At 34.3% G+C, this 23,815-nt stretch overlaps 2 protein-coding genes across 2 annotated transcripts; both read right to left on the reverse strand.

Moving 5' to 3' along the window:
* Positions 1-201: 201 nt before the first annotated feature.
* Positions 202-9,248, reverse strand: LOC145607716 (lipid phosphate phosphatase delta-like). Its single transcript, XM_081663310.1, has 8 exons — positions 8,876-9,248; positions 8,666-8,761; positions 8,475-8,549; positions 8,259-8,389; positions 6,971-7,074; positions 6,753-6,881; positions 1,873-1,988; positions 202-962 (listed from the first exon to the last, which is right to left on the reverse strand). The coding sequence occupies exons 1-8, from the start codon at positions 9,035-9,037 to the stop codon at positions 549-551; spliced, it is 1,227 nt and encodes a 408-aa protein (XP_081519436.1). The 5' UTR covers positions 9,038-9,248; the 3' UTR covers positions 202-548.
* Positions 9,249-11,814: 2,566 nt separating this feature from the next.
* LOC145609045 (serine/arginine-rich SC35-like splicing factor SCL30A) lies at positions 11,815-15,575 on the reverse strand. Its single transcript, XM_081664616.1, has 6 exons — positions 15,478-15,575; positions 14,711-14,873; positions 13,393-13,470; positions 12,544-12,708; positions 12,246-12,359; positions 11,815-12,168 (listed from the first exon to the last, which is right to left on the reverse strand). The coding sequence occupies exons 2-6, from the start codon at positions 14,866-14,868 to the stop codon at positions 12,018-12,020; spliced, it is 666 nt and encodes a 221-aa protein (XP_081520742.1). The 5' UTR covers positions 14,869-14,873; positions 15,478-15,575; the 3' UTR covers positions 11,815-12,017.
* Between the last annotated feature and the right edge of the window lie 8,240 nt (positions 15,576-23,815).

Consider the following 23,815-nt stretch of genomic DNA (forward strand, 5'->3'; position numbering starts at 1 on the left):
CACTTCTATTTTTTTTTTATTTTTCTTGAACTTTTTTTGTATGCATCTAAATCCAAACAAAGGAAAACTAATTTGCAATTGTATTTATGAAAACTAGTTTTTCATTGAAAAAATGTTTAACATTAAACACCTTTCAAAAAAAAGAATGTTTAGCATCAAACAAAACGGGTCTAAGGAAAAGGAAAAAAGCGGAAGAATACATTGAATAAAAGAGGGTATATTAATTGTCAGATTTTATCCAATATAATATTTACAGATGTGTTGGTCCAACATTTACGAGTCAAACATTTGGAAGTAGGGGGAAAGGTAAGGGGATCCCCCCTCCCAACTCCCCAAGACCTCAAACCTCCACAGGTAGCCAAGTAAATCAAGACTTACTTGGTTACTTGTGTCTAGATATTATATGATTTTCGATTAATGAAATAATTTTCGTGTTAAAATTATAATGAATATATACTTACTATGTGAATATTTTTGCCTGTCGCCAAGCAAGGGGTTAACAACAGATATGGAAATACCTCTACAGATGAATGCCAAAAATATACTAATCACAAATTGAGCTGAGAAAATAGTGATGGAACAAGATCAACCACAGACCATGCAAGGCCTGCATACTGGATAAATCTGATGCCAGTGTCAATATCGAAAGAATCCTCACGGGAAGAGAAGAATATTTTCTGAAGGTACCCTGATTGCTGCTTGGTTTTGTCTGAATGTTTACCAGTTGTAGATCCAATGAGTGCAGGAAGATAAGTCGTCGACCTTACAGAAATACCCATTGTATTCAATGCCACCGGCAAAATCCACTTTGCCAAGGCCTTGCTGCAGTACTTCACCAGTAGGATGGTGGGAATACCCACAAGGATCCGCCCGATAAAAGTGGGAGGTGCAAGTGCAGGGGTAAAAAGGCGTGGCACATCCTCATGGTGAAACTGGTAATATGTCTGTTGTACCCCAGAAACCTTCACAACACAGTTCATATGAAATCATGTTATAACGTACACAAACTTTTATTTCTTAGAATTAATTGACTTATTTTTAACATAAGCTGGAGAGAAATTCCCATCTCCGACAGTAGAGTGCTAATTATGCCAAAAAAAAAAAAAAAAAAAAAAAAAAAAAAAAAAAAAAAAAAAAAAAAAAAAAAAAAAAACCCTTAAGAAACCCACCAAAACACCCTGACACATGCTAGAAACAACTCGTGCTTTTAAGTTACAATGCCTCTATGAGAGAAGGTAGATATGAATGTATCGTCCCTCATACTGAACATTTGCCACATTAAATGCAAAATACAAAGGTCACTCCACACTTTTGACTTTTCCCTTCGTCTTATTTTTCTCTGAGAATTCATAGGAAAGCAAGAGGCATATGCAACAGATAACACGGAGTATAGGATTGGGGGTAGGCCAAGTCCTCATTGAGGACACTATCTTCAAGGATTAGATGATCCTATATTCTTTTCACTATTCTCTTAATTTGACTTTTGTTCTATCACCAACTTAGGGCTTGTTTGGCATCATTTTTGGTTTTCAGTTTCCTGTTTTTTTGAAAACTAAAAATCAAAAACAGGAAACAAGAAAAAGGTGTTTCCACTTTTTTGTTGTCAGTTTTCAAAATTACCATGATTTTAATAAGTCTAAATGTTTTTTGATCCATTATGTAACATATGTAATATACTTTTAAAAAACAAAAAACCAAAAAACAGAAAACCACAACGATGCCAAACGGACCCTTAAAAGCTAGTTTTACTTTTAACAGAACCAGATACATGAAAACCTCATTTCTAGAATGCATAGACACCTTGTTTCAGAAATCCCCGTGGCAATTAAATGAAATAAACAATGATACTTTAGGCTCGTTAAGGACACTTACAATGCCAAATGCAACACCATTGAAGGCTGTATGGAACTCAAAGCTTGGCGTTGGAACCTCAGGTGTTGGGTAAGCAAAGAACAATAAGAAGCTAAGAGCAGCCCAAAATGTTGTAACTGTAAATTAGCATGATCTGGACTAATTAGAAGACATGAAAACAATACCAGAAAATGCATTAATTAAATTGTAACCCAAATCTCAACATAGTGCAACAAATTAAGAAGGTTCTAGGGATCAACAAATCTCCACATAGCGCTCCTGTATTTGCAACCCCCCCCCCCCCCCCCCCCCCCCAAACAAAAAAAAAAAAAAAAAAAAAAAAACCCTGAGGCCCTCGCTATTCTTCATGCTATTGACAGCCCCTGCATCTCTAATAAAGCTATTGAAGTTTGGACCGACTCAGATGCCTTGATCAGAAGCATCCATCATGTAGAGACAGCAAGGAGGGAAATCAAGCAGATCATCAAGGAAATTAAAAATACCGCTAATTCCTTCATATCTTTTACAATTTAAAAAGCTGCAAGATCTGTAATTGCCGGGGCACACAACTTTAGGCTCTTTTCTCTTTTTCTTTTTTGGTTGTCAAAAAAAAAAAAAAAAAAAAAAAAAAAAAAAAAAAAAAAAAAAAAAAAAAAAAAAAACTCTCCAAACGTCATGTCTAAAATGCACTTATATATGATGTCAACTAATACTCTTGCCCGTTTCTCTCAGCAACCCTGAAACAAAGTTATGTGCCCAAGACAAGTTCAAGGCACATCACATCCTCTTCTCAACAGTACGAAATTGATTTCCATTCAGTGATACTCAAGTCATTGCTCATCAAATTTATGTTCACTTCACTCAGTTTCAACAAATAGAACACAACACTTCAAGTTTAAATTTATGTTCACTTCACTCTCCCACCCTTGATTGCACCCCTGGTTTTTAGCGCTTTTACTTACGAAAATCTATATCTAAATATCTAATTTCTACACCTTTACTTGAAATTGATTTTTAGTTATTACTCCCTCCGATCCTTTAACTTTTTCTTGGTTCACTTTGATGCGTTTGTCAATGCACATTTTGAATCGTTAACATCCCTAATTACATATAAGAAAAAATTATATAAATTTGATATTCTGAAAGTACTCATTGAGACAAATCAAACTAGACCCAATTGATCACTTTTTTTTTTTCCTGATATAATGAAAAGTATTTAAAAGAGTTTCTTAAATTGTTAGTAGTGTTTGAATTCCAAATGAGAAAATCATTCAGAATCAAAGGGAGTAAGAAGTTACAACTTTGCCTACAGAATAATTTTCCATGTAGCCCTAAAGCCACTTATGGAAGATAATAGTGCCAACTAAACATGATCAACCTTCTTATTAGAAAGGGAATGTCTCTTTTCATAAAGTTGGAACAATTTCAAGATGGATTACAATAAAGTATCAGGCAGTTAAGAGAGACCAAAGCCCTTATAAATAAGAATCCTCGTTCAACTCACTAAATTAATTCTAAGCACATGCATCATCGTTCACTAGGCATGGGTTCTGGATAATTCCAAATTGCTTACATACTCTACTCTATGGGAAAACGATTCATATCAACAAAATTTTACCATATAGAGAAGTAATTTCACGGTCTTGTTTCCATAGTCAAAATCCTAACCATTTGATAGACCAACGTCACTGAAAATTCTGCACCAGTACTGCATGCAGAAGGACAGAGAGAAAATAATCCTAATACACAACAGAAAAAAGCAGAAGAAAAAGTGCAGAGGACTGATCGTTATAAATCCCTATGGATCCTATGCTTTGCAATCCTATGTCATAGCCACCAAACCACAAAATGCAGCCACCTTTTCTAGAAACCAGATCAGGGTAGCATGACATTTTGTTTCCCACATTAAAGAGAACAAGAGATACAAAGAGGGAATTTAGCTCTTGTTTCACATTCCACCCCAGATATACACGAAAAATTTAATCGAAATTTTCTCTTTCATGGCAGTATGGCTACACTTATTCTCTTAAGAAAATTTCTTTTTTCTTTCTCTTTTTTCTTTTTTTTTCTATTTTTTTTTTTTTTGGGGGGGGGGGGTGGCTGGTGAAGGTGGCTGTTGATCCAAAATTTTGTAACAAGTAGGGTTTCATTTATTTTATTATATTTATTTATTTTAAAACTATGAAACAGCTCAAATAAAGCAATAGGAACAGTGCTTTCCACAGAGCCCTCTTCCTTCTCAGCATGGAATCCGCATGTTGCAGATTTTCAGTTCCAGACCCTTTTTGGAAAACATAGAATCAGTAAGGGGCCATTCAATTCATCACAACTTCACAAGGAAAGGAAACAGGTGAGGAATTGGGGAAAGGAACCATGAAAGAGATTTAACATTAAGTTTGGTCCAACAGGATATAAATCTAATTCCTCAATCACTTGTTTGGCTAAAAGATCAGAAGAAAGGGATGATGTCTTATTAACCTTCAAGCAACCCCAACAAGCACCATGGCAGCCTTATCAACTATCCAATGGAGTAATGTATATTGCCGTCAGCTGCTTTGTTAAGCACTCTTATCTTTTACCATACTGTCCTTCCAATCTAGCTGCTTAGAGGTAAATTTCATCACCATGCTCCAGTTTCTAGGACCTTATTAATTGTTCTCTCTTGGCTGCTACTGATAACAGCAGTGGCAGAGTTCTTCAGAAGTTCTTGTGCACCAATATGTTAGATATTAGAATAGACTAACTAGAGATTGACAGACACTTCAGATCAAAATCGCAGCCAATGCGCAACAATGGAGGTGGATGCTAGTTGCATCTAAAGATGGCACTGGGCCTAGGGCTGGCAAAAACTGACCCGACCTGATAACCCGACCCGAACCCGACCTGAAAATAGCGGGTTAGGGTTGAGTTTTTCAACCCGATTAATTAAATGGGTTGACACGAACCCGACCTGAAATTAAATGGGTTAGGTTCGGGTTGAGAATTACAACCCGAAAATGACCCGTGTAACCCGAAAAAAAAAAATTATTGGATCAAACTATATGGTGACAGTAACATTTTTGCGTGAAACTAGTTTATAAGCTACAAGCCCAACTAAGTTAGCCCAATATTAACCCTAACTATATATAACACTTTCAATCTCATTTCCTTAAATTCTCAAAGATAGCCGCTTCACTCTCACTCTCAGTTTCTCTCTCTCTCTCGCCTTCATAAATCTCTTTGCTGCGTACTACTCTAGAGGCAAGAGTCAATAGCAGATCTCCTTAAATCCTCGAATGGATCAGCTCCATAGCTTCGAGTTTGACAATCCCAAATAAATAGCTCGAACTAAAGTGACTACAAATAATCTATTCTTTCTCCCTGTCTTCTTCTAAGTTTTTTTAAGCTATTAATTTTGTAAATTTACTTGCTTGTTATTTCAACTTAGTTATAATTATTGTTGGTTTTTAATTCGATTGTTGTTATTTTCATGCAAATAAATTGTTCAAACTAGTATACAAGTATAAATTATTGTTCTATTTAATTTTTTTTTTCTATTTTTCGTTTGTTTGACTCTTATTTTCTGGGCTTATGAGCGATTTTATGCATATGCCATATTTATTTGGTACTTAGATTGTGGATTATAGCTTTGAAATTTCAAAAAAAGTAGGTTGTTCAAGTTATATTCAGGTTAAAGAAAACAAATTTAGACAAAAAAAAAAAATCAGGTCATAAGGTTATTTTCGGGTTGACCCGAACCCGAAAATATCAGGTTCAGGTTGGGATTTTCAACCCGAAAAGTTAAATGGATCAGGTTAGGGTTGGGAGGTTTCTGACCCGAAAATAGGTGACCCGAACCCGATCCGATTGCCAGCCCTAACTGGGCCCGAAACACAGCACCATGGGCCTTGGCCGCTTTTTTTTTTTTTTTTTTTTTTTTTTTTGGGAGAAGCACGAAAAGACATGACAACACAAAGCACCCTGAAATAAGTTAAATTTGGCTTAGGCATGCAAGCACGATGGCACATGGCAATGTGCCATTTTAAAATTTCTGCGCGCCACCGAGTGGTCTCATTACTCATTTTAAAATTTTTGCGCCCTATTAACATGCTGTTCTTCCCTCATTCATTCCAGGGCAATATGCCAATATCCTAGCGTATGAAGCTATAATACAATCACTCTAAAAAATGCAATTACTCAAAAATAGAAACATCAAAGTTCTTCAAACAATCCTCTTGTAAATCTTTCAAATCTAATGCAATTGCAAAGCTTTCCGCATACAGTACACAGATAACAATGCATCAGTTATTTTGAAATTGCACAAGTAATTAAAGTTCAAACCAAGTATAGGACATTCATTTCGAAAAGGAGTAACAACTTAAGTAACCCCCCTCCCACCATCCCAAGCCAAAAGTGGATCCAAGAGCTGTATTTCACCACCAAAGACCATAAAAACACTACAGCTGAATTTCAAGTGATTATGGGCGCGTTATGTTCAATAGTTCTCTGCAATTCAGCTGATTATGGGTACGTGTCCAAGTGTCCGACTTGGCTATTTTGTGAAAAAGAGATAACGCAGGAGAGAGGAGCTAATAAAACTGTAGGGAAGATCAGGGAAACGTAATATCACCTCTTGAAAGTGACAAACTATCCTCCCTAAAGCCCTAAGTATATATAAAATAATAGTTATCTTCCACCATAGCTTCAATACTAGATTTTACCCCCTCTTTCATTCCAGCCATAGTCTGGTTTGCAGATTAACTGCTCTTTGGATCTCAATCGTCTTATATTAAAAAGATCTAGTTGAATGGCTTTTATTTCGGATTTACTTCAGCTTATGTATTAACTTGATGCATTAATTTCATCTGAATGCAGAACAAAAGAGGATGAGCTTTGAATCATCAAAATGGAATCATGCTTACCATTTTTACCAGAAGTGATAAAAGTGTCGACATATTCATGGACTGTGAGCCAAAATGCAAGGATTGTCAATCCAAGAATCAACCCGCCTAAGACATCAATCAAACTGTGCATGCCAAGGTAGATTCTTCCTAACAAAAAAAAGTCCATTTCAACTTCAAGATATAAATGTCAGAATAACTAGTGAATCGACCACATGTATGTTCATCTCAAGACATACCAAAGGCTATAAAGCCAACAAGCAAGCAAACCAAAGCGAGACCAGCAAATTCTTCCGGACCAACACTTCTTTGGTTATATGATATAACATAATACAAAAGGTACCTGTAAATTCCAAGACACAATTAGAAACCATTATTCAACCTACACAAATATTTTAAAAGAGAACAGAATTCAAGTGCATTATGTCAATCAATAAAAGGGGCTTAATCTAACACCCCCATCAAAGTTATGGCACCAAAAAAATATGATTAGAACATATAGGACTCAAGTCAATATCATTTGAGGTGAAGAATATTGGCCCCAACACCCAATAAACATGACCACCATAAAATATTAAGGAAGCTCTTAAGTCACGTTAGGACTCAACAACTTTTTGCCTGCATCATTACTAATTGCTAAAAAGAGGGTTAGCAAACCACTTTCCTATGGAGAAGACAAAAAAAGAGACATAAAGCCTGTATTCTTATGAGTCAATGGCTCAATGTCTTACTTCTAAGGGTCTGTTCTGTTCACCTTATTTTCACTTATTTCAGGTGTAATAAGTTCAGATAAGTTCAAATAAGTTCAGTTAAGTTCAGATAAGTTCAGATCAGGTCTAATAAGTTTTAATAAGGGTTAACCAAGTACAAATCACATCTAAAATAAGTTTTAATAAGTTCAGATAAGTTCAGATAAGTTCAGGTAAGTTCAGATAAGTTAAGATCAGTGAAAATCAGGTGAATAGAACACACCCTTAATGCTTTGCTCTCACTATACACCAAGGCTCTTTGAGTCTGACAATAATGAAATATACGTAATTTCACAACGATGCAGCATATACAGCATTGTATTGCCTTCTATAGTACAAGGTAACACAATTACACATGCAAGCTGTTCATTTCCTTTAAATTTCAATTACTTTCCTTACCAATTATTTCCACTTCTCTGCATGAATCTAAAGACTTGGGACTAATATGGAGAAGAAGCTGTAGGTAAGTATACAAAAGCCTGAATGCAAGCTTTCTCTATCAACTATTGTCAGAAATATATTACCTCGAGCTATATGTCTAGCTAGAGCTATGACTCATATTCTATAGCACACTATTGCCTATTCACTGGAAAGCTTTCTCTAAAAGCCTTACAGTAGATTAAACTAAGGTGATCATATAACCAAATAGGCAAATAAAATACATAGATTATAAGCACTTCTAGAATTCGAAGCAGCAATCACTGTACGATTGTGAGCTGTGACAACTGAAGCTATTTATAAAATCAACTACCAGGAAACTTAGAAAAAATATTATTACCCAGATAAGCAAACTGTGTTGAGGGTATGAGATGAAGGCAAACCATATTCCTGTGCATTTTCTTCTTCATCTTTAGTAGCAATCAATCTCCTAACCGGAGGGCAACTCGGCCTTGGAGCCGAAATAACATCCTAAACATACACAAAATTTAACAGAAACACCTCAATATTATTCTCTATTTCTCACACATTTAGTCAACTTTGAACCAAATTATACCTTTATACAATTCCCAACATAATCACAGAAAGCCATTAAAAGTGTCATTTGCCTTGCTAACTTCCCATGTCCACTCTGCAATATTTTCATCCAAAACAAAAACCCATTAATCAAAATTGCCCACAACAAATCTTCAAAAACCCATGATTTATTATTTAATTTAAAACAAATAAAATAAAATAAAAACATACCCAAAAAAGGAGAGGAAGGAAACCAGTGTAGAATGGCACAGAAACTACACATGATAGCACAGTAAACAGAACATCATAAAATTTATGCCGTGATTTCTGCAAATTTACCCAAAATTCAGCCAAAATAATCAATACTCACTTCACAAAGTCAATTAAAAAGCATTAAAATAAAAAAAATAAAAAAAAAATTATAGATTTAATTAAAAAAACCTGGATCTGAAGAACAAGGGGAATGCCAGTTTTAACATGGTGTATAACCCAAGGTTGTAACAAAGATCTAATCTTTCGAGTAAAACCCAAAAAAGATGAAATTATAATCCATGCTACAATTCCACAAAGAAGTTCTACTTGCCATGTTGGTATCTTCTCCATTCTCTCTCCTCTTCAGGTATACACAATTACAAGGAAGGAGAAAGATGTAGAAGATTCAAAGAAGAAATTAGTTTCCAAAATTTTTGATTCCTAATTACATGAATTTTGTGGGGTTTACCTAAACGAGTAAATGGGAACCACATGACCCATGATACTTGTGGGATTTTAGGTGTCAAATAGACAAAAAATGGGGCAATGAAAAAGACAAGTTTGAGAAAAAAGTTTGATTGAATCAAATAATGTAGTTACAAAGAAAATGATGGTGTTGTTTTCAGAGGTTTGATATAGGTATTGTGGGTTATGGAATAAAAAAAGGATGATTAAGAAAGGTAATTTGACTAATTTGTCAATAATGGGGGTTTAGAGAGTAGGACAGTATTGACAATTTGACATTGGACTAGTTAACAACTTTTGTGCTATCATGGATACTATTGGATTTAAGCCAATTTGAATTCGTTTCGTAAAGTTCAATTTTTATTTTTTGTATGATTACATAACATTAATTACCGGTTGGTAGTGCTAAAGCTATTTCAATTTGGAAAATTTGTCAAAAATAAGCCAATCTTTAATCGATTAGCTCAAAATAAGTCAACCTTTTAATTAACTAAAGATAAGCTAACTTTTATTATAAAAAACCCAAAATGAGTCATGGCCTGTTGTTTGTGGAGGTAACCAGTTATTTAAATTAAGTATGCCATGTGTTGTAATATGAGTGGAGCATTTACAAATTTTAATTAAATTAATTTTTAAGATTTTTTTTTTAAAAAATTTCTCTCATCTCCCACCTAATGAAGAACAACCCCTACCTAGCGCCGACTATAATTCACCTGGCCACCGCTGATCATCCCTTACTCGGCCACCGCCGATTTTCTTTCTCTTTCTCCCCTCACAAGACCACCACCAGTTCCTCTCTCTCTCTCTCTCTCTCTCTCTCTCAGTTTTTTCCATTTTTATGGTGGTTTTTTAGGTGGGTGTTTGATTTTGGGGTGAAAGGACTGGGTTTCGGTGGTTAGGGTTGGGTTTTGGGGTAGATACGGTATTAATTGGTCGTTAGGGTAGTGATTTGAGGTGGGTATGGTGGTTTTGAGGTGGATTTCTTAGCAGGTCTGCGGGTTTGGGTTGGTTTCAGTCGAGGGCGACGTTCGGGGAGGGAGAAGAGGAAAGGGTCTGGTGGGGGAGAAAGAAGGCTGACCTTCATGGAGGGGAAGGAGAAGGGTCGAGGGTGGGAGGGTTAGTAGGGCTGGCTCGGCGGTGGGAAGGGTGGGGGAGGTGGTTCGTGCAATTGTCGGCGTGTAGGGGTGGTCAACAGTGGGGATGGTTTTTTTTTTTAATTATTAATTCAACTAAATAATTTTAAATTAAAACAAAAAATACGAAGTAAAAGAAAATGACTTGTTTAGTAGGTTTTAGGTCATTTGACCTATTCAAAGTAAATAACTCTTAAAAGTTAACTTATTTTTAGTTAATCAAATGTTTGGCTTATTTTGAGCTAATCACACAAAGGTTGGCTTATTTTTTAAAAATTTTCCTTTTAATTTTGGGTTTTTCTACAAGAGTAACCCTGTTTTTTTCACTTTTCTACGTTGTGCCCCAACATGTATGACTTTCTACACGGTAACCCCAATATACCTTTTGTTTCCATACGGTAACCTTGCCGTTAAAAAATTCCGTTAGTGGGGCCCACTCTCTATTTATTAATATTATTTTTATCAAATTGATATTCTGTCAAAGGTTTTGAGGGCAAATTGAGCTCAGATGTGGCAAAAAAAATAACGTAGATGCCTCGTTTTGTGTGTTTAAATGTTAACACGTAAATCGAGATATTTCTTAATAAGCAAAACGAGGCATCTACGCTATTTTTTTTGTTTTCCGACAGCGGGGAAAAAGGAGACTAGCTCCCAACAGACTCGGGATTACTAAAGGCGTACCGATAAAGACTATGAGAGAGTTTAACTCTCTTAACAGAACTAATACAAGGATATAAACTAGGGATGGGGGTACAATCTTCAAAACATGATAGAGCTTCATTGCAATTTGTAGAGCTTCATTGGAGAAGCCAAAGCTTATGAGAACCTTGAATGGAGGAGGACAACAAACTTTTTCCCTTAGAAGTAACCATGCCCTTTACTTCTCCGTTTTTGATATAGTTTTCTTATTGGAAAATGGTGGTAGAAATCGTTGCTTTCAACGGATTAGCTTTGTAAAACCAATATTTACAAAATCATTATTTATTAATGCCCGATTTGGCTAGCCTTTAAAAGAGTGCCATTAAAATTGGTTTTTATGCTTTACGAATAACAATATTTGGATGATACTAAAATTAATGTTTCCAAACAAGTTTAAAAATAAATAAAATTTAATTTGGATTACTTTTAAATCGGATCACTCGAGTTAAATTTTAGCATCTCTAGTTAACAATGCCATCAAACATATTTTGTATACTTTATTTTAGATTACACTTCTCTTTTTGACAATATATTTTCCTACTATTGGCATTTTTTGTTTTTTTTTTTACCCAATTGTTTGCTTCAATTCTATCTTAATTGTGTCAACTATTTGTACAAGTGATCATTAATTGTCAATCTTCCTATAATTGATAAATTGATTGCTCAACTTTCATGTACAGGTTATGCAGTTAAGTCCAACTATTTCTAAAATTGGGGTGATACTAGGCAATTTGCTTGCGATGTATAGTATATTAGTATTATTACCTGAACTGCTGAACATGGTAAAATTAAACAATGAACATGAAAAGATTTGAAATGCAGTGATTCGTAACTAAGTACTCCATACTCCATTGCAATACGCAACATTTTTCAACAGATGTTATACAGACTGGTCCAACAAGGAAATACTCCGTATTAAGTCCAAGAAGTTAAAAGTCAGCTTCATGCTCCGCAAGAACAGAAAATCGAGACACCAAAGAGTATATTTTACACTACGAGATTCATGACTCTGATCCACTACATCATAAAAGATGTCACCTAGAGTATCCAGGAGAGCTGCTGCGGCTACGGCTACGGCTACCATATGGGCTTCTACTCGGACTCCTTGAGCCATATGAGGATCTTGAGTAAGAGCGAGATCTATATGAGCGCCGTCCATATGACCTGCCTCTTGGAGAAATTGACCTGAAAAGGAATAATGGACTAATAAGCTATCAAGTATTTCTCAAATAATACAAAACTTCAAGTAAAAATGAACAAACCGTGAGTAACGCCCCCTTGGAGAATAATCATCCGGGCTGCGCGAATAAGCCCTTCCATACACTGGAGACCTAGAATACCGTGAAGAGGATTGCTTGCGATCATATGACCGACTCCTAACAGCACACACAGAAGCAAAATTAGAGCTCTGAATAATTTAGTTGCTAGGACTAATGGACTATAATACAAATAAAAAAAAAAAAAAAATCCATTCAAGATAAGAAAAATCCTTGCATTATCAGAGGCTCCCCACATACAAGATAAATATGAAATATTTATAGAAACTGAACAAAGCCTCACCTTACACGCTCCCTTGCCCTCATTTCTGAGGGCTTTTTCCTATTCTCCTCAGCAAAAACAACAGTCAGCTCCCTTCCAAGGAGAACATATCCATCCATTTCATATTTAGCATCTGCAGCATCTGCTGGATCCACAAATTGGACAAACCCAAAGCCTCGAGGATCCCTACATAATCATGAACCAATATTAAGAATGCTCAAAAAGAAAGTTCAAAACTATGTTCAGAAGCTCCAGGTATTGCTCAGGCTGATGATAGTAACCACATACATTCTCCGACAAAGCAATTAATAAATCAAAGCAATCATTTGGTGGCTTACCTTGGAGAAGACTTCAATGTCTTCATCACAAAGAAATCATATTCTTTTCTTCCATTCTTCATCAACACTAAGAAAATCTTGAACAAGACATCCACTACTCAATCTTGTACAAACTCTTATAACTTGCTATCTTCAATCTTTAAACACTTCTCAGGAAAAAACACAAAACTCTTAATTACCTCGTGTCTCCAACTTGACACGCTTCTTGAAACAACCACACAAGAAATAGCTTGAAAAAATAACTATGGAGCAGGCAAAGAGTGAAAGAACACAAAAAAAAAACCTATAAACATAGACCACTAGGCAAACAAAGAACAAGGATGTAAAATGCATCACAAACCTTGATCTCTTCCTATCCACCCGATTCTAATATGATAAATGGATTTACCAAAAACTTTAATACATTTGGTAGCTCATTATAGTAAATTAATCACTCTTTGTTATCCTAATCTTAAACCTAGAGCTCAAATCAAGAAACAACAATAAACAAATGTCTTAAAAAAAAATTACAAGAGGCTTCATTAAAACTTACCCAGTATGATAATCTCTAGGCAAGTAAATGTCCTTGATAGGACCATACCGCCCAAAAGGCACCCGTAAATCTTCAGGCCTGCAACAGTAGAACATATGTTAAAACACAACATATTCATGAAGAATACATGTACAAATAAAGAAGATAACAGCTAAACTAAAGCAAATAGCTTAGCACATCAGTACATCAAATCTCGCATAGAAAAAACTTAGCTAAGTCACTGCTGGTATATAGACTTAGGAGGCAACTACAACGAGAAAAGATGGCCTTTCATATCAACAAACAATTTTTTTTGGCAGTTCTAACAAGAGAGGCACAGCAACACATAAGAGGAACTGTAAGAGCATAATTATCTCTCACCTTGTCAAGGGACAGGAGCAGAGATGATGGGAGGTGTAAAAATTAACATATCTTCAAATATGATAAAGAAAATCAAATTAACCTCTTCTTCCTCACACAACAGTCAAATATAGAATTTGAAAAGATGGAAAGGTGTCGTCGAAATGTGACACATCATAATCTAAAGCATGATTGATGACCCAAATAACCATAATCTGGCTTCAGCTAGACCGTGACACCATGGGGTCCAATAGCTAATCAAACCCAACAATATTACACAGAAAACTAATGGCTGACAGTGGAAGAAAGAAAGAAGAGATGCCCAACTAAGTACTTGCCAAATGAAATGGTTAAAAATTGATGCACAAGTATCTAAAAATATCTATATCAAGAACAAGAAAAAGAAGACTATGAAGATTTAGACGGTTCAATTCAAAACTTAAAGCAACTACTGAAATATATTCATTTTATACAAACCACTACAGCACGCTACAATTCACAAATGAAAATTACACTCTTCCCCACGATGCCATGAAAACAACCACGCAAACGCATAGTGCTCCAAAAATAACACTCTTTGTACCTCTGAATATATATATATATATATATATATATATATATATATATATATATATATATATATATATATATACATATCATCACAAAACATTTCCTAACCACCAAGGACGATGCCTAAAATTATCATCTCCAGAGAAAGGAATAAGCTGTTCGAAAAAGTATGCACATCTACATTTCATCCCACAATGTATAAATGTCACAAGTTATCTCTAAAAATAGCTTATATGTAGCAGCATTGCATTACTCAATACAACCAAATAAATAATAATATTGGTGAAGAATGGTTAGGACTTAACAAAACAAACGAATATTGGTAAGGGCAAGTAACCATTGCAGAAAAAACAATCAGACATAAAACTGCTCATGACATAATATACATAGGTAAGCCAAAAGGTCGAACCTGCAATCGTGGCGGAGGTTCCGAACCAACAAACTAGTGGGAGCAGCCTCCTTCCCACGGCTGTAACGGCCTCTCGGAGATGGGCTCCTGTATCTTCTTCCATAATTTCTTGGCGGAGGAGATGGAGAAGGGCTGTAGCTGTAACTTCGTCCCCTCATTTTCTCTGCATTCACAAACCAATCACCATCATAAGAAACAATAGCAAACTACTCCATCCTATTACAAACTTATTATCATGAAAATGCATAATAATTGAGGAAAAAGGATCAATAATGATACTACATTCACGGATACAAAAAAATAATTCCCACCACAATAAAATCCTAACTGCAGGAGGCAAGGTAATGATGCAGACGAGATTCGATCAAGACTTTAACCGACTAAACTAGTCAACGACAAACTTTTATCCCATTTAATACAAAAGTTTTTAACCCACAATTGTTAAAAGAAATTTGTATTGCTCGTAACAACAACCATCAAATTTCCTTCACAAAACTTAATAACCTACCACACAAATACACAATCGATTAATGGGAAGAAAAAAATACAAATCAACGCAATTCATAAGCAAAAAACAAATGATTAAAAGAGTTAATCAGCATATGATAACTCACAATTTTATCAATATTTTTGTGAACAATCAATAACTGATAATTTTAATTTCAAACAAGCAACCCAAAAAAGTCGAAATTCGCAACAATTTCATTGATAATACGTATAGAAAAATCATACAAAACAAATTGCGAAAAAAAAAAACTAAAAATTACCTTGAATTTGAAAAGCAGAAAACTCGCAAATATTTTCGACGTAAATTGAAGAAGTTTGGTAAAACGCAGGTAGATTTGACGAAGGAAGTCCTTTTGGGTTTTTATTGTAACCACGAGGAATATGAAAAAAGTGGTTCGAGAAGGTTCTTCTTTACAAATATACCCTTACTTTTCTTTTTATTTTTCTTTTACGTCCTTCATTTTACTCTTTATTATTGGATGCAATCCCTGGATTTTAGGGATATTGTTTGGCACGTCAAAACGACGGTTATGGTTTTCTGGACTGTGATCTGCAAGCCCATTGTAAAGGTGAATTGGGCTTGAGGAAAATCGACGAGTTTGTTGATTCGGTCCATTCTAGACAGGAATAGTTCAGTCTGCTTTTCGAGATTTTTTTTTTAAAAAACAAATCAATTTATTAAGAAAAAGTCATCTGACATCTACATATGAAATCTAAATTAACAACTACAAAAAATTAAATCAAATTAGGGTTTTCTTTATTAAAGCTACGATCGTTGAAAAGATCTTGCAGTGTGGTACATCTCTCGCATACATAGACAAATAGACAATAGCTAAAATACTAGGTTAAGTTTCGTGCCATACACGGTAATTTTCAATAACTATTCTAACACTACATTTAATTATTAAAAAAAATATGTCAAATTATTACTTCGTAAAATGAATTTTTTATAAAAGAGTCTATTATTAGCAAAACTAGATAAAGCCCGTGCGATGCACGATTTGTTTGTTTTTATTTTTTTTTTATTTTTTTTTCCGTATTTATGAGCTAAAATTTGTTATATATTTAGATAATATTCCTAATATTAAAAGATAATATTTATATTTAATTAATTTAAACTTAAAAAATCTCATTCGTCAATTTTGCTTGCGTGGCATTTGAATTACAACCTCCGTTTCATAAAATCTGCAACAATTTCCCAAAACGGAAACTACACATTATGTGCAACAAACTAAAAGTTACCTCTTTTAGTAAATTTTTTTGTGTCAAATTACCACCATACCCTTACTAAAGTTTACTTAGCTTCAATAAACAACATATTAACTCTTTAACCCAAATTAATTTATCCCTAATTAAAACCCTAACCCACATTCTCTCTCTTCCCTCATAACCATATCCACCACCAACACCACCAATTTTTCTCTCTCCTCCCTCTCAACCACCACCACCACCAGCATCATCCTTATCCTCTTTTCTCTCTCTTCTCTCACCACACCACCACCACTCAGATCCACCGCACCACCACCACCACTCACATCCACCGCACCGTCTTTTCTCTCTCTTCTCTCTTCTCTCGTGGTTGGGGGCGCATTTTTGATCATGGTGGCAATATGGGGTTGCGATTCTTGACGGTGGTGAGGTCGGGTTTCAATTTGATGATGGTGGTGAGGTAGGTCGAGTTTCAATTACCCTCGATTGTCGTGCGACCCTCGCACTCGTGAGGGTCACCGATTTCTCCAACTCCAGTTCGCCGCTGCTTTCACCATTTTCAAAGTCGTCGTCGTACAATTTGGTTGGGTTTGGGGGTCGTGCGATTTGGTTGGATTTAGGGGTCTGCGATTTGGTAGCGTTTTGGTGGTCGGCGATTTGGTTGGGTGGGTTCGTTGGTGGTGGTAAGTGGGGGTTTTGGTTCTTTGGTGGTGAGTTGGGGTTTTGGTTCGTTGGTGGTTGGGTGGGTTTTTAGTGGTGGTGCGAGTTGGTTGGATGGTTTTGATGGTGGTGGTGCGAGTTGATTGGTGGTGGTGAGGTGGGGCTTCGTTCGTTGGTGGTCTGGTGGTGTTGGTCGTCTGGTTGTGGAGTTGGTGGTCTGGTGGTGGTCCGGTTTTGATGGTGGTGGTATGAGTTGGCTGGCTGGGTTTTGGGTGGTTGTGGTGAAGTTGTTTTCTCTCTCATCTAATTAATCACATGCCCTTTTGTTTTCTAATCTTTGCTTAAGAAATTTTGTCTAGGGAATTGTGCAGGCCCCTTTGTTGCAGATTTTATGAAACGGAGGTAGTATTTAATTCTAAAAGAAAGAAATTAAGAATCTCTTATTTAATTGGCTACTACTAAGATTTATAATCCTACGTGGCACTCTAAGAAAATTAGATCCTACATGACTCTCTAAAAACTCTAGGAAAAAACTCCCCTTTAAATCAATCATCAATCAATCAATAACTATATACTAAAAGACACACCAGCAATGACACGTGTCATTTCCTGGTATGTCTGTTAGGTTTTTTTTTTTAAAAAAAAATCAAATTAGGAAACAAATCTTAAACATAAATAAAACGTTAGAAAAGATTTAATATATACTTCCAAATATATTAATACCATAAACATAAGGAAAAAAAAATTAACATAATTTGTGACATATGTAGTGTTACGTACTACTTTACCATTAATAAAACAAGGATTTTTTTTTAAAAAAAAAAGATTTAGTATTTAATTATGTATGATTAGCTTGCCAAGAAAGATATGAAAAAATGTTTTAAGTCGATTGATTATTCAGACAAAAATAATATGTAAGAAATAATGAGTAATAGTGTCCAAAAAAGAAACCTATTTACGGGTTAAATACATATTGTTAAGATATTTATTTGGTAAACAAAAAGAAAATTATATAAATTGTTGGTGAAATATATATAAGTATAATTACATATGTATTTTAAAATATTGTATTTTGCTAATAATAGGCTTTTATAATAAATCCATTTTACGAATTGATAACTTAGTCAAATTTATTTTTTATAATTAAATATAATGTTAATTAAAAATACTTCGTAGTTATTGCAAGCTACCTAACCTAGTATATATACTAGATGAAACCCGTACATCGATCTATTTTTTTTTTTTTTTTTAAAAAAAATATTTTTCATATTTATGTGATTACATTTGTTATTTTATTAGTTTTACGTAATATATCATTTCCTCCGTATTTGTTTTAAAATATTAGATAAAATTCCTAATCTCAAATGATAATATTTCGTATTTAATTAATGTAACTATTAAAATCTCATTGGTCAATTATGCTTATGTGGCACTTGAATTATTTATTGGATATAACTATACTTTATAATCCTACGTGGCACGTTAACTTATTTTAGGTGGCATAATCCGATTGTAGAGTTTTAAAAACATTAATCCTATGTGGCGCTCTAATAATTTTAAAAAAATAAAAATCCTACGTGGCGCTCTAATATCTCGGGAAAAAACTCCCCTTTATATATATATATATTAGATTTATATTTTAAAATACGCATGTAGGTATATTTATATTATTCATCAACAAATGTATCTATATCATTTTATTCTTGTTGACGATGTGTAATCAACTTGTAAATTGTAATTTTCAATAAATATTATTTAATTAAGACTATGTTCTCTTCACCTTAAAAAAATAATATTAAGTAAAAATAATTTCAGTTCAGTAAAATTAAGTTCAGTTCAGTAAAATTAAGTTCAGTGTAAAAATAAGTTCAGTTCAGTAAAAATAAGTTCAGTTCAGTAAAATTCAGTTTTCTTAAAGAAGAATTGTAATAGAAAATCAGTAAAAATAATTTCAGTTCAGTAAAAATAATTTCAGTTCAGTAAAATTAATTTAAGTTCAGTAAAAATAATTTAAGTTTAGCAAATATAATTTTGTTTCAGTAAAAATAATTTCAGTTTAGCAAAAATAAAGTGAAGAGAACGGGGCCTAACACTATGTTTAATTATTAAAAAAAAAAAATATGTCAAGTTATTACTTCGTAAAATGAATTTGTTAGGAAAGAGTCTATTATTAGCAAAATAGATATTTTAAAATATGCATGTATGTATATTTATATTATTCACCAACAAATGTATATCATTTTATTTTTGTTGACAATATGTAATTAACTTGTAAATTGTTTGTAAAAAAAAATGTAAATAGATTTCGATTTCACACATTATTATTCATCTCTCTTACATACTCCCTCCATTTTTAAATACTTGCTCCACTTTTCTTTTTTTGGCCGTTTTTTAATACTTGCTCCATTTCCTTATTTGGAAAGCTTTTATAATATTTAGGCCCTGTTCTCTTCACCTTAAAAAAATAATATTAAGTAAAAATAATTTCATTTCAGTAAAAATAAGTTTAGTTCAGTAAAATTAATTTTAGTTCGGTAAAAATAAGTTCAGTTCAGTAAAATTCAGTTTTCTTAAAGAAGAATTATAATAGAAAACCAATAAAAAAAAATTTTAGTTCAGCAAAAATAATTTCAGTTTAGTAAAATCAATTTAAGTTCAGTAAAAATAATTTCAGTTCAGCAAAAATAATTTAAGTTCAGTAAAAATAATTTCAGTTCAGAAAAATTAAGGTGAATAGAACGGGGCCTTAATTCATTTCTCTCACCTAATAGGCATAACAAATATCATATTTTATTAATTTCATATTCTCTCTCCTCCTATTTCTCCAATACTTTTGCTTTTTACAATTTTTTATTCTTCCATCAACCCCACTACCTCCATATTTTATTACTTTCTCTAATTTCTCCTAAAACTCCACGCATAGAGAAATGAAGCAAAGTATTTGAATAGAGAAATGAAGCAAAGTATTTGAATAGAGAAATGAAGCAAAGTATTTAAAAACGGAGGGAGTAATATTTTAACCTCCCATGTCTTTTTTGTCAACCAAATGACACATAAATCAAATGTAAAGAATATTTGTACAAAGTGGGTAAAGAATAGAAGGAAACCGGCCCGGTAGCATTGGATAAGATAACTAATTTTTAATTACGTAGTATAATTTTCTATTACATTTGTAATATATTATTAGTTGCAATAATTAGCATTTTAACTTTTAAACTACTAAAAAAAATTAAAAAAAAAAATAAAACACGAGCACTTAAAGTCTTAAATATAGTATGTGTTCAAATTCAACTCGACCGTTAAGTAGACCATTCTAAAGGGATATGGAGCTCAAGAGCTTGTGACCAATCTTATAGTAGCAGCAAGCACCTTTGATCACAGTCTTCACCATCTCTTCAGTTAACACCCTTGGATTCCTAAAATCAACTTCAATTTGACTGCTAATGGTTGATGGTCCATCATATCGAACTCCAACCTCCCTAGCTATCGCAGGCAAATTTAATGTAGTGAGGCATGGTTTCTTTAGAACTCGTGCTGCCAATTCGCCTACTTCCACCATTGAACACCGCATATCATTATAGTATGACTTGACCGAATAATGTTGGCATCCAACGAAGCAAATATCGGGATCCTTGCAAAAATTGCGCACTAATCAGGGAGATTACAAATATTATCTATGTGAAAAATCATGCAATGGCTATCATCCGCGTAGAGTACTAATACATGACCTAGATGCCTCCAATTGTAGCATACCATTTTGATATCTACCCCAACAACTTTGTAAGTTTTATTTTTGAAAAACGAACTGAGGGTAGAGATATGGGTTTCCATAAGAGGTCGTGAATCAGTGGTTTTAACAATAACATTAGTGACACCATGAACATTGATACGATAAGTTCCCATACTCGAAAGGTACTTAACTGGTATGCCACTCATTTCAATTCTAAGGTGACTGGATAATAAAAATTTATATAGTTTTCTTGAAATTTTTTACTTTGTTGATTGATGCATCTAGCTAAGTTTTTAGGGCCGGGACGTTTAATATTTCGTACATGAACACCAAAAGTCTAACCGAGGAGATGAATGAAACAATGAATGCAAGATTAACTCTACAGTCAACATTAATTATTGTCATATAGGCTTTGGAATGTGTATAATATAATCTACTCCGTATTTGACCCCCAACAATGTACAATTACAACCCCTCTCATTCATTGTAACTTTGAATTGTAAGACTATTGGGTATTCCAAAAGCTTTGGGAGTAGTTGTAAATCTTGATGTATGGGTTGATACGAAACCTTTAATGTCAAGGCATTGGAGGGCGTAGCAAAGTCTATACTTCATCACTAATTTATACTTGTAAAAAATAATACGAGAGCTCCCATATTTCAACCTTCTAAATTATAGTTTTTTTCTCCATTAATTAAAAAGTTTCAAAATTTTGTGTAACTATGTTAAGTAAATAGAACACGAAATAAAAAGGAATACCATTATTATAAAGATAATATAAAAGATTAGGAATTACTTCATATGTTATTATAGTTGTATTATACAAATATTTTAACAATAAAAGATTTTGCTAAAATGGGAGGAATAAGTTTTGGAGGGAAAAACAACACCAAGATATGACACATGTCACTTTTGGTGTTTGTTTTAGTATTAATTTATTGATTGATGATTTATTGATTTATTGATTGATTTCTACTACAAATAGAGATGACAATCTGGGTTCGATCCAAAAAAAAAAAGTTTGAACCAAATCTACAATATAGTAATATGAAGGAGGGTGGGATTTGACAGTGATCATATATTTGGTTGTTGGTGATGGTTAAAAGGTTGTCTTGTTTACATTCAACAGATCAAAGGTTGTATTTTCTAAGAGCTAATTTATAAAAAAAAAGCATAGTTAACATTTCATTGTAGAAAAAAATATACGTAGATTACTATTGAGAATTTCTTAATAATTTTAATTTTTTTTAAGAACTAATAATTGATTTTTAACATAAATCTAAAAGTTCTAAAGTTTAAAATTAGGATGTCAATGGGGCGCAGACAGGACAAATGTTGGCTTTTCCATCCCCATCCCCATCCCGACCTAATATTCTCATTCCCATGTTCATCCCCATCCCCATCTTCGTCGTGGTCCAAAATTCATCCTCATCCCTGCCCAGTGGGAACAATTTCAAAACCATCCCCGTTCCACCTCCCACTTGGTTATCCACACCTACCTAATCCTTAGCGAAGACCCACGTAAACCCCGCCTTCGAAATACAACAATACTAGATAATATAATAAAAAAAAATCATTGTTAATATTACACATATTTTTTGTTTAATTTATAAGCCTATACATTGTATTATGTTTAATACTTTACCAATATCTTTTTTTATAAATAAAATAGTATAAAAGTATATACTTGTATTTTATTTTATTGTTAAATGACGTTCTTATTTTACCAGGTAACGACCGCATTTATACATGAATGGACAAACATACCCTCGTGTGTATTCTATGTTTTTCTTCTTTGGCCTCTAACTCAATCTAACATTCTTTCCTCCCAACAAACCATCACCGACCGAGAGCAAGGTCATCGGACACATCGTCAGAATTAAAATCTTTTTTTTTTTTTTTTTTTTGTGTGGAGGGGAAAACACCTAATTTTTTCAAAACTCAAGGGGAGAAACGCCTAGAATTGATATGCTTGAAATAGTTCAAGGGTGTTGGTTTTGGACCAAGCTTAGTATTTTAGCCACATCTCAAGATCTAGAAGTGATACTGACTTGATTCCAAATGGGTTAGAAAGTAGACTTACAAAACTTTCCATCGACATATTATTTGTTTTAATCCGATTTTGGATCAAAAGTGTATGGGATGATATCTGGGAATGACCGATATCTTGTGAAAACACGCGACCAGGTTTTAATAATTACAGAGAAGATGCTGACATGCCACAGAATGAAGACATGTCGGCCTGCCGAAATTCAACACGTGGCAACAGAAGCTCGACACTTGGCACAAAAAGTTGTGCATGGGTAAGAGCCACCTGTCAAGATAGATTACTATAAATAAGTAGGTGAGACCTCATTAATGAGGACATGAATTACACTCTCTATCTCTCTAATCTCTCTCTACTTTCTCTCTCTTACTTATCTTCTTTTCTTAAACACCTTTCTGACTTTATCATCGGAGTGGTTATCCCCGGACCACCCCGGGGTTAGCTAACTTCTTCTCATTGTGTAGGTTCTCAGCTTGCCGATAGGGGTATCAGGATCTCAAGTCCGAGTTCTTGGTGGAGTCGGGATCAGACAGAAACAATTTGGCGCTAGAAGGAGGGGAGACATTTGATTACTTCTATCGCCTAAGAACCTCACACAAAACATATATACAACAACAATAATCATGGCCGGAAATAACGGAATACCAGTAGGACAACCCCAGGTGGAGATAGTAGATGAAACCCATACCCTAGAGGGTAATCAGTTCCATATGCCGATAACCCCCCCTGCAGGAGGAGGAGAGGCAGAGGATCCAATGGCGACATTCACCCCAGATGAGTTAGAAACAACTGCAAGAGTAATGAGTGCAATGAGTAGAAAGAGGAAGGAGGCTGAGGCAGCACGGGCTGAAAGAGAAGCTGCTCAGGCAGATAGGGGAATATTGCACCGAAATCAGGAAGAACAGTATGACCAGTTGGAGAACCCGTCGAGGAGGCCCCGACATGAGTCGTC

Source organism: Chenopodium album, chromosome 23, assembly GCF_948465745.1.
Source record: "Chenopodium album chromosome 23, dcCheAlbu1.1, whole genome shotgun sequence".
Taxonomy (NCBI): Eukaryota; Viridiplantae; Streptophyta; class Magnoliopsida; order Caryophyllales; family Amaranthaceae; genus Chenopodium; species Chenopodium album.